General features: G+C 43.7%; 2 protein-coding genes across 2 annotated transcripts; one reads left to right on the top strand and one right to left on the bottom strand.

The window, feature by feature from the left end:
* Nucleotides 1–2,415: 2,415 nt before the first annotated feature.
* On the top strand, nt 2,416–4,476 carry LOC310855321 (NADH-ubiquinone oxidoreductase 75 kDa subunit, mitochondrial-like; the record flags this gene model as incomplete). The annotated part of the gene is made up of 1 exon (XM_083760275.1): nt 2,416–4,476. One exon carries the CDS (start codon nt 2,416–2,418, stop codon nt 4,474–4,476), a length of 2,061 nt encoding a protein of 686 aa, XP_083616401.1.
* Nucleotides 4,477–14,549: 10,073 nt separating this feature from the next.
* Nucleotides 14,550–16,154, bottom strand: LOC310856626 (stress-induced-phosphoprotein 1-like; the record flags this gene model as incomplete). Its single annotated transcript, XM_083762097.1, has 1 exon — nt 14,550–16,154. The coding sequence occupies one exon, from the start codon at nt 16,152–16,154 to the stop codon at nt 14,550–14,552; it is 1,605 nt and encodes a 534-aa protein (XP_083618223.1).
* Nucleotides 16,155–16,764: the final 610 nt, after the last annotated feature.

The following is a 16,764-nucleotide window of genomic DNA, read 5'->3' on the forward strand; positions in this document are numbered from 1 at the left end:
ATTGTGACTGTACATTCATAGCTATACTGAGACAGACAGAGACGTAACCACTACACTGTATCACCAACCTTGTCTTCTAATAAACGTTCATATTGCTTAAAGAGGTCCTCTTCAAGGACAAGGTCAGATATGTGCCTCAGTGAAGTAGGTTTGCCAAACTTGGAAATTAAAGGACTCTGACATTCTGACATTATGTATTTATATTTTATTCAAGGACTGAATATTTTCTGAATGGGTTTATGTTTTCACTTTTCACTTTTGGTATATTGGCTGTGAAGTCATGTATGTCTACACGGGACAGAGGAAGTTGTCTCACTTAAAAAGTGCTGGTTTTCTCTTTTAAAGACTTTTCTCACATACAGTGGTGAGCACTGAGCACTCCAAAGTGTCACTGGTGGTGCCTCCCTGCTCGCATATTGATTCAGATGGTGTTTGGAAATGTCTAATGTCCTGTGTCCGCAAAGTAATTTATTTAACTCTCTTGCAAGCTGGAATATAATGACTAGACATTTATTTTTTCTTTCTTTCTATTTTTTGTAATTCAATTCAATTTGAAAAATAAACATAATTTTTCAAAATGGTACAAAAATACAACTCCAGCCGACAGATTCTTGAGAATTCATACAGATTGGCTATAATTCAAACGTGGTGACGCCCACTGCATTGAGTTTTGGAGAACTGCTGATCGGACCAACCTTACCCTCGTCACTGGACTCCCATGGGTCACCAATACAGCAGGTATGAGGGCCATTGGTTGAGCGGTTCTTGAGATGCAGAGACACACAGAAATGCAGGCGAGCTGTCAGGCAAGTGTTGCTGCAAGCATGACTGATCAGGGCAGAGGAGAGCCCTGATCAGTGACGGAACAGATGGGCAGTTTCACAAGCTGCAAGTTGCAACATCGTTCATGGATCGTCATGATAGTACCAACACCATGTATTGTCATGTTTAGAGCTTGCAGATGATGTTGATTACTGTGATTAGTATGATAAAGTAGGGTGTTAATATTTAAACAAAAAGTTTAAATATGGAGATAAGTGGTTTCTGCCCAGCAACAAATGTTTAGTGTCGTAGACTGAGTGTGAGTGAGTGAGTGAGTGATGGTTTCCAGGCAATCATGCTCCTCACTATATTCATCATCAAATCAAATCACGTTTAGGTATTTTTAAAGCACATTTAAAAACAATTTTCATTGTACCAAAGTGCTGATCATCAGTGCAACAAATACTGTACAAACAGTAACATAGAGCATACTAAAGTTATCCTAAAAACAATGGAGAAAGAGCAAAAATCATGCATGCTGACCATGAACAAATAACTGAAAGCATGTCGCAAATCTTAAATGGTTGCAATATACTGTGTACAGGGGCTTCTACATGACAGAGTAGTGGATTTTTATATAAAAATATATTTCTTCCATTTCCAGGTCCTCCATAATGCTGTATATAAAGCACTCTACTGTGAAGCCAAGCAGGTTTATCCTCTGTGTTCTCTAACATTTCAGCTAACACCCCTATTTGTTGTAAATGAAAACCATAGAGGTCAGCTGTACTTCTGACTGCAGCTTGGAGGAAGCCTTTCTAACCAAAGTGCTGAAATGCTCAGTATCAGCGATTATAGGAAGCCGCTCAATTTGGATGAGGCGTAGTTTCCATTCTCCATAATTTCTGTCTACTGTGTCTGACAAGTATGTCAACTATACATTACATTATGTAACACTGTTCTGCCGTCTATGCACTTTGTAACTGGCTGTTCACCATATTGTCTGACTGCACTGGCAGTGTTTATGTCCTTTGTACAAGGCATACTTGTACTCCTGTTTATGTGGATATAAGTGCGTGCATGCGTCCGCCGACCAGATGATTTCCATAAATGGAGATCCCAGAGGTCAGTGCAAATTGCCGTTGTTAGGCAACGGATTCTGTTGTATGTGAAGTAAGACCAGAGATCAATCAGAGAGACAGAGAGAGAAACAGACAGAGAGACATGAGTGACACAGACAGGTAGTCGCAAAAAGACAAGCTGAAAGACAGGAGAGGGACAGACAGGCAGACAAAGATGAGAGATGGATAGAAAGACGAGACAATAGACGAGAGACAGAGACAATATAGAGACAGACGGACAGACAGGCAGAAAGTCAAAAAGAGTGGAGAGAGACAGACAATAAAAAGAGACAGAGAGAGACCGAGACGAGAGAGAGAGGACAAAGTCAACACCACACATGTTCCATCAGAGAAAAATTACCCAACATTAACAGCTATGCTGCGATTGGGTGCAGTGCGTTGTCCCCTCTCTACAGGGTTAGCATCAGCTCTGACCAATGGAAGCACCAATGCTGTTCGCACCGCAGCCACCGCCACAACAGCAGCCTGCAGCAGTAAACTGCTGGAGGTGTCAGTGGACGGCCGGCCGCTCATGGTGGAGCCAGGAACCACTGTGCTGCAGGCCTGCGAGAAGATGGGCATCCAGATTCCGCGCTTCTGCTACCACGAGCGCCTCTCTGTCGCCGGGAACTGCCGGATGTGCCTGGTGGAAATCGAGAAAGTCCCCAAGCCGGTTGCGGCCTGTGCCATGCCCGTCATGAAGGGTTGGAACATCCTAACCGACTCCCATGTGACGAGAAGGGCCAGAGAGGGCATGATGGAGTTCCTGCTGGCCAACCACCCACTAGATTGTCCAATCTGCGACCAGGGCGGAGAATGTGATCTACAGGACCAGTCCATGCAGTTTGGCAGCGACAGGAGCCGCTTCGCAGAAGGCAAAAGAGCTGTGGCAGATAAGAACATCGGGCCCCTCATTAAAACCATTATGACTCGCTGTATCCAATGCACTCGCTGTGTGCGCTTTGCCAGTGAGATCGCAGGTGTGGAGGATCTTGGTACTACTGGTAGGGGTAACGACCTGCAGATTGGCACCTACGTAGAGAAGATGTTCATGTCAGAGTTGTCTGGGAATGTGATCGATATATGCCCAGTCGGGGCTTTGACCTCCAAACCGTATGCCTTCACTGCCCGCCCTTGGGAGACCAGGAAGACGGAATCTATCGACGTCCTGGACGCCGTGGGCAGTAACATCGTGGTGAGCACCCGCGGTGGCGAAGTGATGAGAGTTCTACCTCGCCTGAACGAGGATATCAACGAGGAGTGGATATCGGACAAAACCAGGTTCGCTTATGACGGCCTGAAGCGGCAGAGGCTTATTCAGCCGATGGTGAAAAACGAGTCCGGACAGTTGGTCACCACCTCTTGGGAAGACGTGCTGAGCCGCGTTGCCGGAGCATTGCAAGGCGCTCGGGGAAGCGTAGCCGCTATTGCAGGAGGCTTGGTGGACGCAGAGGCTCTCATCGCCCTGAAAGACTTGTTAAACCGCTTCAACAGTGATGCCCTCTGCACCGAGGAAATGTTCCCCATGGAAGGGGCTGGATCAGACCTGCGTTCAAACTACCTGCTAAACACCGGGATTGCTGCCATCGAAGAGGCCGACCTACTGCTCCTGGTCGGCACCAATCCGCGCTACGAGGCTTCTTTATTTAACGCACGGATCAGAAAGAGCTGGTTTCACAACGAGCTGCAAGTGGCTCTAGTGGGACAGCAGGTGGACCTGACTTACTCTTATGAGCATCTTGGCGAGTCTGCAGCGGTTCTTCAGGAAATTGCGGCAGGAATTCACCCTTTTGCCCAGCTCCTGGCTAAAGCAAAGCGTCCTGTTGTTGTGGTTGGCAGTGGTTCCCTACAGAGAGAGGACGGGGCTGCTATAATGGCCGCTGTGTCCACCATCGCTGAAAACGCTCGTGTCAGCAGTGGAGTAGAGGAAGGTTGGAAGGTCTTCAATGTGCTTCACAGGGTTTCTAGTCAAGTAGCTGCACTTGATCTTGGCTACCAGCCGGGGACGGAGGCTATCAGGAAGAACCCACCTAAAGTTCTGTTCCTGTTGGGGGCCGATGCTGGACGCATCACTCACCAGGACCTCCCTGAGGACAACTTGATCATTTATCAGGGTCACCATGGGGATGTTGGCGCAACAATGGCCGATATCATACTTCCTGGAGCAGCGTACACAGAGAAATGCAGCACCTACGTGAACACAGAGGGCCGTGCCCAGGAGACCAGGCTGGCCGTGACTCCTCCAGGCATGGCCAGGGAGGACTGGAAGATCATCCGAGCCGTAGCTGAGCTTGCGGGAGTCGTTCTGCCCTATGACACCGTTGATGAAGTGCGTGCTAGACTGGTGCAGGTTTCTCCAAACCTGGTGCGATATGACGACATCGAGGTGGCTAGCTACTTTAAGCAGGCTAACGAGCTGGCTAAAGCAGTGAACCAATCTATCCTCTCTGAAGCCTTAGTTCCTCCACAGCTCAGTGTGAAGGATTTCTATATGACAGATCCTATAAGCAGAGCTTCCCAGACCATGGCAAAGTGTGTGAAAGCAGTCACAGAGGGAGCACACGCTGTGGATGAGCCGCCCTCCATATGCTGATGCATATTGTCGCCGTCGGGCAGAAACCTTCATATTTTAACTTGTTTTTTTGTAAAATAGAGCCCTATACTTAATTGATCATACAGTGCCCCACACAATAGCATCAAATGTAGCTCGAAATGTGGCACGTTATTGAAGCGTTTTGAGCTTGTCGATCTTCTACTTTTTCCTTTTTAAAATTTGTTTCCTCTCGACAGAGACGATATCCATCGAGTTATTACACAGAAATTGATTGTACACAACTCTAATATTTGGACCAATTCATATGCACAACTCTATTTACATAAATTGAAATGCACAACTCATATTTTCACATTCAAATATACTTGCCGTTCAGCTGTACTATATCAGATATAGGGCCAAAAATGTATATTTTAGAACCAACATACAAGCCTGTAGGAAAGGCTTAAATTCCTGTTGATTTTACTATTTGAAGATCTGGATCCGGATCCACGGATCCAGTCCGGGTTTTCTTCCCAATAAAATGGACAAATCAACAGGAAGATAACATTTTTATGAAAAAATAAAACCACATGAGTTTTGGTGATGCTCTATATTGTCTGAATCAACATTGTTTGTGTTTGTTTACGTACTAAAAGAGTGACTTTGAGAGCTGTTTTAGCTACAATGTAAGTCAATAAGGAGCATATTTTGAATTATCAATTTCTAATCACTGGAGCAGTTAGTTTTTATTTCTTGTCCACATTTGAAGTTGCATCATGGCAAAGTAACTTCAAAACCAAAACCTAAAAAAAAAGTGGTCTTACCCTTTAAAGTTGGTTCAGAGATGCTACTGAAGGACAGACATGATACACACACATGCACGCATGCAGAGATATACCTGAAGGCAATGGTGGAAAAAGTATTCAAATGTTTTAAAGCATCAATATTAATTAACACTTACAGGTAACAGTACGGTAATCAAAATGTTCTTGAATAAAAGTATAAAATTATTGGCATCGAAATATACTGAACTCACTGCCATTGCCAAATATATTCGTCATTTCAATCCAAGGTGGTACTGACGTTATCGTTCGTCATGGTGTTTGACACAGGGGTCCTTGACGCTGTTGAAATAGTATCCAAATCAGTTTAACGGTCAACACCTTTAACCACATAGGATATAGTTGATCTACAAGCACACCTTTAACCACATACAGTAGGATATAGTTGATCTACAAGCAGACAAGGCGTTGTCATTCAACACATTGTGAGCTTGATTCACTATTTTCAAAAACATCTCTTTAACAGTTTCTGAAACATTTTTAACAACACACATCTTGTATGGGGTTCCCTGACTCCCTGGTACAACATATTTTCAGATGGGGATCCCGCACCCAAATGCATAATAATAATTTGGGGGACATGAAAAGGTCTGAGAAGCACTGGTTTAAAATGTGAAACAACACAAAGACTCAACGCTCTATGTCCTCAGTAAGGAGGTTGATAGTGCAGTATAGACGCAGGTTATCTTTTTGAGTGGTGCAACCACTCCTATAGAAAGCTATGTGTGTCCTTGGGTCCCTGGGTCTGTCTGTCCAAGCACGAAAATAGTGTTATAGCGTTTGTTCACCACCAAGTGTCACTGTTGCACAGCCTAACACACACACACAGGCCAAGGAGGAGGGCTTGTACAGTACAGTACAGTACAGTACAGTACAGTACAGTACAGTACAGTACAGTACAGTACAGTACAGTACAGTACAGTACAGTACAGTACAGTAGTATAGTACAGTACCACTCACTTCAGACAGGTCTGATTTTTGAGGGGCGCTAGCCCCTCCTATACACAGGTTTAATGTTTGTCTTTAGTTCAATGTTTGTTTTGTAAACGCCATTGACAATGAAGGAAAAGTTTATACATCATAATGTGCCATTTACGTCATATTGTCTCTTTATTGTTAATGGTTTGTGTTTGCACCATTTGTTTTACATCACCATTACATCACCTAATCAACATGAGTTAGACTTTAATATATTAGCGCCCCCTCACTTCACACGGGTGTGAAGTTTTATTTTAGCACTGGCTATTAAAAAACTTGAGATTTACAAGCTCACAGCGTGACTTCATGCTGCACTGTGAGCATTAATGTGATATTTTTGGAAAATCTTTAGAAGAGATTTAAATTGAATTCCAAGGAGGCTGCGCAGTATGGAAAATAGTTGACTGCTGCTATTTGATGTGATCATTGTCTCATTTGTACTCATGCTGCGTCCTCTGATTTGTTTTAGAAAATACACCTATTACCATGTTGTCATGATCAGCTTCATTCCTTCTGTGGTTTCACATTCTCTAAAAAGATTTGCTTGTGAATTATAGTCCATTTATGTGATTTAATTCCCCTTATTACACAGCTTGGTTGAATGCTTTATTCTGATTGGTCAATCGCTGAATGAATCGATCCGCTCTACAACAAACCGCTGTCTAATCAAAGACTCGGAGCACCTGGATGATTATGCCACCGACGTGGAGCGTCTGTCTGTGATTTATTTATCAGCCATTCATTATCCCTTGCTTAAACTGTTTGAGTGAAGCAGACAAGATTTTGCTCTTTTGTAAGAAAAGTGGCAGCTGTGTAGAAGTGAGTAAATAGGTGAGTAACGTTCAATAACCTGATGTAACTTTTCAGACCCGCTGGGGTTGAAATGTTGTCAAGCGGAATTAAACAGTTCTACTGGCCTGGGCTGGCCTAGCGGTCCAGGCCCCTATTGGCTGGTAATCCTGCCTGGCAGTGTGTCATGGGTTTGAGTTTGAAAAACTGCGTATAGCACGTATAGCCTATACAGTAGTTCAGCACCTGTAAATTTTTATTGGGATGTGCATGCTTCCCTTTGGACTATATTTAACATAACCGCACAAATAAATCCTAAACATAAAGAGGGACTGAGCTACAAAAACTATCCATCCATCTATCTATGTTATCTGTCCCTTTTTTTCAACTTTTTTCAAGAGAAAATAAAAATTATTAGTGAAAAATAAATAAAAAGGAAAGGAAATGCTTCTCGATTATTTAATTAATCAAAATTATAGAATAATCGCTAAGAAAATAATGGATAGCATCCCTCTGTCAGTCTGTCTTCATGTTCATGGTATAGAAGACAACAGAAATACCAATTCACAACAAGGACAAATAACTCAAGCCAAATAAATGACCTGTTGACAGCAGCCGACACCATCACACTGGACAAATACGGATGGAGACAAAACAGGTCCAAAAATGTATACAAAATGTAAGCGACGAAAACCCTTATTTTCTTTTCTGGAAAGATTCACATCATCATGACTTGACTCGACCCCTTTCAGGTCGCGTGTGTGTATGTTCCCACAAACACCTGCATGCATTATACAGAGATTGTGAAACGCTTGGTATGGTATTAAATATGGTATTACTGTAAATAACCGAAATGCATCCAAAATGTATTGTTTTTCACACACACACACACACACACACACACACACACACACACACACACAGCGAGAGAGAGGGGGGGGGGGGGGGGTGGTTGACAGAGAGAATCTCGCTGAAGCATTCATAACAGCACTGAATATTACATTGCTAGTATTCCCCGATGACACACAATGGCCCAGAGCATACAGTATGGTATTTTAGGAGACGAGGTTTATTATCTTTAGTTATTTTTCCTTCTTTTTTGCCCTCCCCCCACACCCAGTCTTCGTGTCATCTGGACGGAGCGCTTGTTGTGCTCCGGCATCTTCGAGGAAGTGTTTGTGAAGTGAAGTGCGAAGGGGATGGCCGTGGTACGTCTTCAGTTCACTGGAGAGTGACATTTGTTGCTTGGGTTGAACGATAATCTAGCTCGGCAGCTTAACAAACAAAACAAATGAGCCTGTGCTGTGCTATGTTGTATACGACAATGTCAAAAGTATGCAAAGGTTATTACAGAAGCAAAATATTAAGTTTTATTTATTTGGGGGGGGGGGGGGGGGGGGAGTCCACCCTTACAGTGACCTTACAGTGGCAACGTCGACAGATTTATTTATATTAATTATAAGAGTGATAAAAGCACCGGAGCAGCATGAATGACTGTTGTTGCTGTTAAATGACTTATTTTACGCTGAGGTCACTGCATCTTCATCAGAGTCATAACCGGTGAAGATGCAGTGACATACAAATGTCAGCCTCCTTGTACTCCTTACTTTGCACTCAGAGAGGCACAGTCCGTGCTCGGTGTGCACTTATTAGTGACTTTGGGCTTGTTCTTCCTGTAAAATCACTTTCTAAAATCTAAAGTGTAGTTGCTTACAGTATTTGGGAATGTGGTGTATTTCAGCGCGCGGCAGTGCAGGAAAAGAGGCCAGAATACCGATGTATGAGGTTACGAAGCAGGCAGCTTTATTTGTAGTAAAAAACAGTCCAGCAGTCAAGGCAAAGCACAGACAAAGGAAACGTCCTTTGCGGGTTCTCCGGATTAAACAACACACAGTAAACTCGATAGCCGAAATGAGTTGACCGGATCCAGGAACCTCGATCAACCCTCCACCCTGTCCTTATATTGTAACTATAGGTCCCTCCTCTCCCGGACATACGGCAGGCGTTTCCTGACTCTTGACCAATGAAATATCTGCTACTAGCTCATACAGGTTCACAGAGGCGGGCCTCTCTGGCAGAGACTCTAGACATTAGTAACTTCTAACCTTGCACTAAAACAGATGACTATTTTAAAGATACAATGACAAATTGTAGTTAAAACATAACCGGTCTTTAGATGAAACTGAGCACTCTTATGAACATGGTTAATCATACCTTAAAAGTATATGAAAAATGGAAACACTTGTAGTTAGGAAATGTTTAACGGAACTATAAAATAAAACTGAACACTTTCTCTTAAGAGGTAAAACCAACACGGTGAAGCGAAACCCTATATGTTCTTATCGTACATTTTAAAAGAGACGAGTTAAACTCACTTATTAATAGTTAGAGTCTCATCTTTCTATAGTGACAGATTTATAAAATCATTGAGTTTAACCTGTGGAATTAGTTTACAAGTACCAAATGGTAACACATGGTCTGGGGTAAATTTCTAAAACCTCTCCCCTCCAGGGGAGTGAGCTTCAAAGGGGTTAGAAACAATGACCCTTTGTTTTCAGGTGTGAATCGTAAATGCTCCCTGTCTCTTAGATTTTGAGAGAGAGAGAGATACTTTACGCTGTAGTGAAACCCTTCAATTTAGACAGTTCATTTATCAAAATTATACGACAGGAATGAAGTAGGCCTATAATGTAATGTAACCTAATGATCAAGTATGGGATTACTGAGCTATAAATATTGATTTAATGAAGCTGTAAAATAATCCTTTCTGGGGAAGGGCCCCCACGACCCCACTCTAATTGTCCAGACCGTACCTTCTATAGATTCTATACTGAACAACGAGGCAGAGTCATGGATGGCACAACCTTCTAGCCGTGGACAGACGGTGAAAACGAGGCCAGTATCTGGCCTTGAGGTACAGTATACACAACATGAAGAAGCCCTGAAGCTGCTTGTGGAAAATGTTTTCACAATTGTGATGCCTTAGTTAATATGCATCGTCGCGCAGCAACGCTGCTCGTCGAGGGCTGGGCTTTGTTCTCCAATTCATGAATTAGGCTCAAGAGTTTGTTATCTCAACTGCTCCACAAGAGATGCCCAAAACGGACAGCCTTTTCATCTTAGCACACACACACACACACACACAAACATTGGCTGAGAGAGGTGACGCTGGCAGGGGTGATTCAAAACACATATCGTATTTCATATTCCATATCTTCAAAACACGTGTTTCTTTTGGGCCACAAGTAATACATTAGACACTTTTAATCGATGTCACCATGGGCCACATACTGTACAGTGTGTACACTGTACAAAACAAAAAATAAAATGAACAAACTGTACAAAAAGGGCACTTTGCTGTCCAGAGAGCAAAAAAAGGGCAGACCTGTGCATGTCCTTGTTTGTTCAACAAACTGTCTGTGGTTTTCTGCATTCACAGAGATCAGTGGCAGACACTCCAATCATACTGTATGCATATAGAGTTTGGTCTTATAGCTACTACAGAGACGATATACAGAGCGAATAAAGATGTGGAGGACTAAAAAAAGATGTGGAGGACTGGAGGTGGCAAACTAAGTCCAGATGGGGTCACTTAACATGAGATGGATTCACTGCATGTGGAGTGTCTGGAAGTGCACTTCAGTTGTCAGCTCTCAGTGATGGAATCCTGCCATAACAGAGAGCTTCTCATCAGGCCTCACACTTGGCCAAGATGTGTATTCATCCACAAGCACTCTAGCATCCCGATTCAATCTAAATATAATGCCTATAATTCCAGGTGGTTGTCAGGGTGTTTGGGGGGGGTCATCACTTCCAATATGATTATTTTGGGGGATCACGGCCTGAGAAGTTGACCTTGAGCTTCAGTATGCAATAAAGTACTCTTTTCCACCACTGCCACCCAGGAGAGACTAAGCTCCTTCCAGCTGCCTCCACAGGTGTTGGCCCTTAACTGCAGGCCTCACAGCTGCAGAAGGAGCCTTCAGACCAGCCGGATGAAGGAGTCCATCTATCAATGCACTCTGCTGTAATTACAGGCACAGTGACGGCCGGTCACTGTGCCTGTAGGGGATCGGTGGCCTGGGGGGGAATGAGCATTAAAAAAAACAGCATGTAATATATTTCTCAATGCGCCTCCCTGCACGCTGGACAAGACATACAGTACACTGTGTAGACGGTATCCTTTTTCTGGGGAGGATGTTGCGGGATTTGGGTGGAAGTATACCGCTCAAGGAAATGACGTTACTGTACATCTCCGTGAATGAAACAAGTGTACTTGATTTGTCGAAAGAATATCTGCATCTGACAGATGTTCCGGCCGAAACTTCCGCCGATACCGTCTCTGCCTTTAGGTTGTGACCAGGTCTCTTCGCAGATGAGTAAGCCTGGGAATGAGGCTAATGCCCCTGTATGGTTTTGCATGCACACAAACGTGTGTTAATTCAGTGTAAACGCCTCTCTTGATTAGCATTACAGGGCTTTCCAAAACCATGGGCAAATGCACCATGTTACCATGATACTACCATGATACCTGTTGTGGGAGTCAAACACACACAGAGACTCCAGCAGATCCACGCTGTATAAATAATTCACAAAGCAGTCGAGGGATATACGTACAAGGACCTGTCACACGGCTGGCCTAGCTGCCACACTTGTAATAATGCTTTCCTTTGACAGACTGTCTTTCCTTTAGGTTGGAATACCCTCCTTCGTGTGGAGATGCATTCCCTATGAGAACTAGGCTACTCTCCTATTTGGATTTACCATTTAAAAAATGCGCCTTTAATAAGCACATAATCTACACATCTCCAATTTCTCTTCTGAACTCCCTCTCTCCTCTCTCTGCACACAAGCAAGCACGGATGAATGGATGCATGTTGTGAAAGATTTATGCAAGGCTCAGAGTGGGGCCAATTTGCTGTGATTAATTCTGTTCTCTCCTTTATTAGAGTGAGTGTGACGGAGGCAGCGCGCGCTGTGTGTCGTCCCAGGTGAGGACTGCTTCCTCTGCTTCCTCTGTGATGAGTTTTGGGGGGTGGGGGATTAATTGATTAAATGAACACACCGCAGGTGTAATGAAAAACTTCAGTACTTTCTGAACTCGAAAGGAAGGAATTAATCACCTCGTGTGTGTGTGTGTGTGTGTGTGTGTGTGTGTGTGTGTGTGAATATTATAATATATTTTTCCTTATTACATTTCTTCCTTGATACGTATTGTCGCTGTCCCTGTCAAATGAACTGAAAACTGAAATGACCAAATGTAGAAAATACTCATTCTGCAGAGAAGTTTTCAAATGCATTAAAAATCTTTTGAAACTAGCAGATCTAAAAGCTCACAATGCGTTGCGAGGTGATGCATTGTGAGCTTGTATATCTATTATTTTTAAATGGCAGAAATGTACAGTAGGCCTATATAGCGCTGAAGTGGTTAATGTTAATGTAATGTAGGTTGTGTAATAATCAGAATAAAAGTAACTACTGTAGATGTTTTAAAATATAAATGGAGTAAAAGTATATTGTCTCTGAGATGTAGGCTATAGTGGAGTAGAAGTAGAAGTGGGGAAGGTGTTAAATAAATAATCGGCACAGTCCAATTCTCCACCCCGATGGGATCACCACCTTATCGTGGTGGGGTGGTTTGCGTATCTCCATGACCCCTAGAGCTATGTCGGCAGGAGTATGGTACTCTTGGCAGGGTCACCCATGCCGAACAGGCCGAAGGGTAGAGACCAGACAAAGAGTGATTCCACTGGCCCTCCAGGTTGGGGGTTGGACTGAGGGCTGATAACCCACTCCTGGAGAAAAAAAAAGACTATTACAGAATCCAGGAGCAAATTCACCAAATCTGGGGAACGCTGTAGCCAGTCCTCACAACAAGAGAGACACCATGACGCCCTTGGGCTGAACACGCCACTGCTGAACCCCAAAAACACCATGAAGATCGGAAACTGGAATGTACGAACACTTTACACAAGCGGCAACATTACAATAGCAGCAAGAGAAATGACTAACAGAGGAGCCGGCATCATGGGCAAGGAAAAGTGGAACTGGCAGAAGGAGAAACCATCATCTACTCGGGAAGAGACGACGACACCCACAGAAAAGGTGTGGGCATACGGATGTCAAAGACAGCAGCAAGGGCCCTAATTGATTGGACTAATTGATTGGACAATGAAAGAATCATTCAAGCCAGCTGGTACCACTCCTAACACATAAAGTTGATGATTATACACAGCATGCACCCGCAGAAGATGCAGAAGAATAAGTAATGGACAAATTCTACGTGAGACTTATATCACGTGCACACACACTATAACAATACCAACCTCATATGTATATATGTATAATATTAACCAATACTACAGTGGAAACCTCCTCTCTCCATATTCTCTCCAACACGTTGTGTTATTTAGTAACGCAACGTTTTGTGTTACTAAATAATGTATAGGGGCCATGCTGTTATTAGAGCCCACCATCTTTGTTTTTGAGGGGCGCTAGCCCCTCCGATAAACAGGCCTTATGTTTGTCATAGTTCAAAGTTTGTTTAGTAAACGCATTGACAATGAAGGGAACATTTATGACATAGTGTCGTTTATGTCATATCGTCTCTTTATTGTTAATGGCGTTTAATGTTTGTGTTGGCACCGTTTGTTTTACAAATATTACACTTTATTATATTAGCGCTTCTCACTTCACACGGGTGTGTCACACCGGTTTATTTGTGGGAGAGAAAAAAGAAACCCCCCAAAAAACACAACAAAACAAAACCTTAAACTAATTAAATGTGATGCTTGGGTTACACAATACCCATTGGAGCCTGTTCTACCCATAACTTTTCTGTGTAAATGTTTTGCCCATATATGGATCACTCTGTAGTCTGGTTCTCTTCGTACTTTTCCCTTTTATGCCCATATATAGATTGCAGATGTAATCAGTATATACCCATATATGGGCAAGGCATATCAGGGTTTGTGATGGCCACCCCTCCATATGTTTCATACGTGTCATTGACACGTGTTTCAGGCCACTTCGCAACCTGACAATCTCCATTTATGGGCATGTTACATTTGTGACTTCCATCAACATTGCGAAAAGCCCTTTTCTAAAAAAAAAACAACAACACTTTACATGTGTACTGTATTTACTGTACTCTACATGTACGTATATGCTATAATAAATAGGCTACATTAGTCATACAGAAGGCACATTCCTTATTTTTGTTTCATGTGCACGTTCAACGGCCTCAAAGAGAACTATTGGAATCATAAGAACATTGAACAAGAACACCTTTTTTAGGATTGTTTTCCTTTGACTTTGTGGTTGATTGTACACCTTAGATGTGAAGAGGACATGGAGGTTATATTATTTATTTTCTTTTTGTTTAGTTTTTTTCCTTCAAAAGACGAGCATCAGTCATAATGTAAAAGGTTAAAGTCTGAAGTGACAGTATATCAGAAGGGGGTGCTTTAAGTGAATGGCATTTTGTTCAACTCTTTATTTTTCCTTCAGTCTTCTTCCCCCTCATCTCCGCATGGATATCACTCCACAATCCATTAGCTTTTGAATCTTCTGAGCGATATCTGGATTATTTAAGTGATCTCTGATGGCCTTAGGGTCCTTCTGCATCTGGTCCAGGATCATACGCATGGCCGGGTCACTCATGATCTGCTGCACCTCCGGGTTGGACTCGGCCCTGCGCTGCACCTCCTCGGGGGTGTCGTTCCTCGCCGCCTGGCTCATGGCACACCGATCGATGCCCTCCTTGGCTTCCTTTGAGGACGAGTCGAGCTCCAGGGTCTTGTGGTAGGCGTCCATGGCTTTGGAATACTCTTTCATGGCTTCCAAGACGCCAGCCTTGCGCATGTAGCCTTTGATGAAGGCGGGGTCGAGTGTGATGCAGTCTTCGCAGTCCTTCAAGGCAAGCGGGAACTCGCACAGTTTTTGGTAGCAGGCGGCTCTGTTGCTAAACAGCTTGGCATCGCTTGGGTTTCTCTTGATAGCCTCGGAGTAATGTTTCAGGGCCAGAGGATACTCTCCTTTTCGGAAGACTTCGTTTCCCTTGTTCTTCTCTTCCAGAGCCAGGTCAGGGTTGATGTAGGCCTGTTTCTCCTGTTCCTTCACGATCTTCTCCGCCTGCTGACACTTCTTCAGAACGGCTGGGGTGCGATGCTCTGTTAGACTCTTGTTATAATACTGAATCGCCTCTGCGTATCTCTCCTGCTTGAAGTAAGAGTTGCCGATTCTAGCCAGGGCTTTGGCAATCTCCCGGTAGTCCTCTCGGTTTTCTCTGCCCACAGCAATGGCCTTCTCACACAGCTCTCTGCACTTCTCCATATTGCCCTTCTCAAAGTGCACCGCCGCCTGATTTGAAATGTACTTCATGTCGGTCGGGTCATGATTTATCGCCACTTCATAGTGTTGCAGTGCTGTATCGAAGTCCTTCTTCTTGTACGCGGCGTTCCCAAGCTCTTTTTCCATCAGCGCCTTTCTCTTGTTCTCGGGCAGATCCTCCTTGGGAGGGGGCGGCGGTGGCTGACTGTCTTTGTGTTTGGGGGGCGGCGGGGAGGGCTTGTCCTCTGCTTTGATCCCCAGCAGCACCGTCAGCGTGGTCATCACTCGGGGGTCTTGCAACCTGGTGCCGAAGTCAGCCAGCTTCATCTTCCTGAGCTGCTCCAGTAGATCCCTGTAGTTTGGATCTGACAACAGCTCCCGTGTTCGAGGGTCAGCCTCCAGCTTCACATAGAGGTCCGGTGTATTGAAGGGGTTCGTCTCAGCTAGCCGAGTCTCAACATTCTTCAGTCCCTCCTTCAGCTGCTGATTGTTTGGTTCTTGTCCGAGTCCATCTCGGTATGCCACTCTAGCGTCCTCCAGCCTCCCCATGAACTCCAGGGCCACTGCTTTCCGGGAGTAACCTTTCCACCAGTCAGGTTTGATCTTGATGATCTGACAGGCATCCTTGAGAGCGTTCTTGTAGTCTTTTTTCTGGGCATACGCGGCTGAGCGGTTGCTGAAGAGGATGTGGCTGGATGGGTCGAGGGCCACGGCTTGAGTGTAGCAGCTTATTGCCTGGTCAAAGTTCCTTGCATTCAGGGCCTTGTTGCCCTGCTCCTTCAACTCTGAAGCCATAACGTGCTTACCTCAAACTAAACATAACACCAAGCATTTATATCCTTAAATAGGAGTTGGTGATGTCATGGCTGACGCCATGGCTGACGTCATTGGGCCAAACCAAAATAGAGGGGTTTCTTTCCTCTATAGGGATGTGTATTTTATTAGCTTGATGCATTCTTGATGATTCTTTATAATGTTTGAGGATTTAGACAAAGATCTCCTTGCATCAGATTGAAATTAACTGAATATTTTCAGTTCAAAAGGTTTGAATCTCTGTCCCATAATTGTAGTGGAGTAAAATTACAATATTTTCCTCTGAAAATTAATCCAACATAAAATATTGTGTAATCTGACACAAAATATTAATTTACAGAACACTGATAGAGCTGTAATCAGAACCCATTTGTTTAATGGACTCAGATAATGACTCAATAATATATAGGCTAATGGCATTAGCCTATATCCTATATATTATTGAGTCATTATCTGAGTCCATTAAACAAATAAGGCCTGGCTGTACCTGAATCAGTAATTATTTATACTAGTCTGTAGACTAATTAAACATTATCAATGCAAATCAAAAGGAAAAAACAAAACAATTAGCCATGTGGCTATTAGATGGCTT

The sequence above is a fragment of the Protomyctophum parallelum genome, assembly GCF_964188405.1.
Source record: "Protomyctophum parallelum genome assembly, chromosome: 3".
NCBI classification, from domain to species: Eukaryota; Metazoa; Chordata; class Actinopteri; order Myctophiformes; family Myctophidae; genus Protomyctophum; species Protomyctophum parallelum.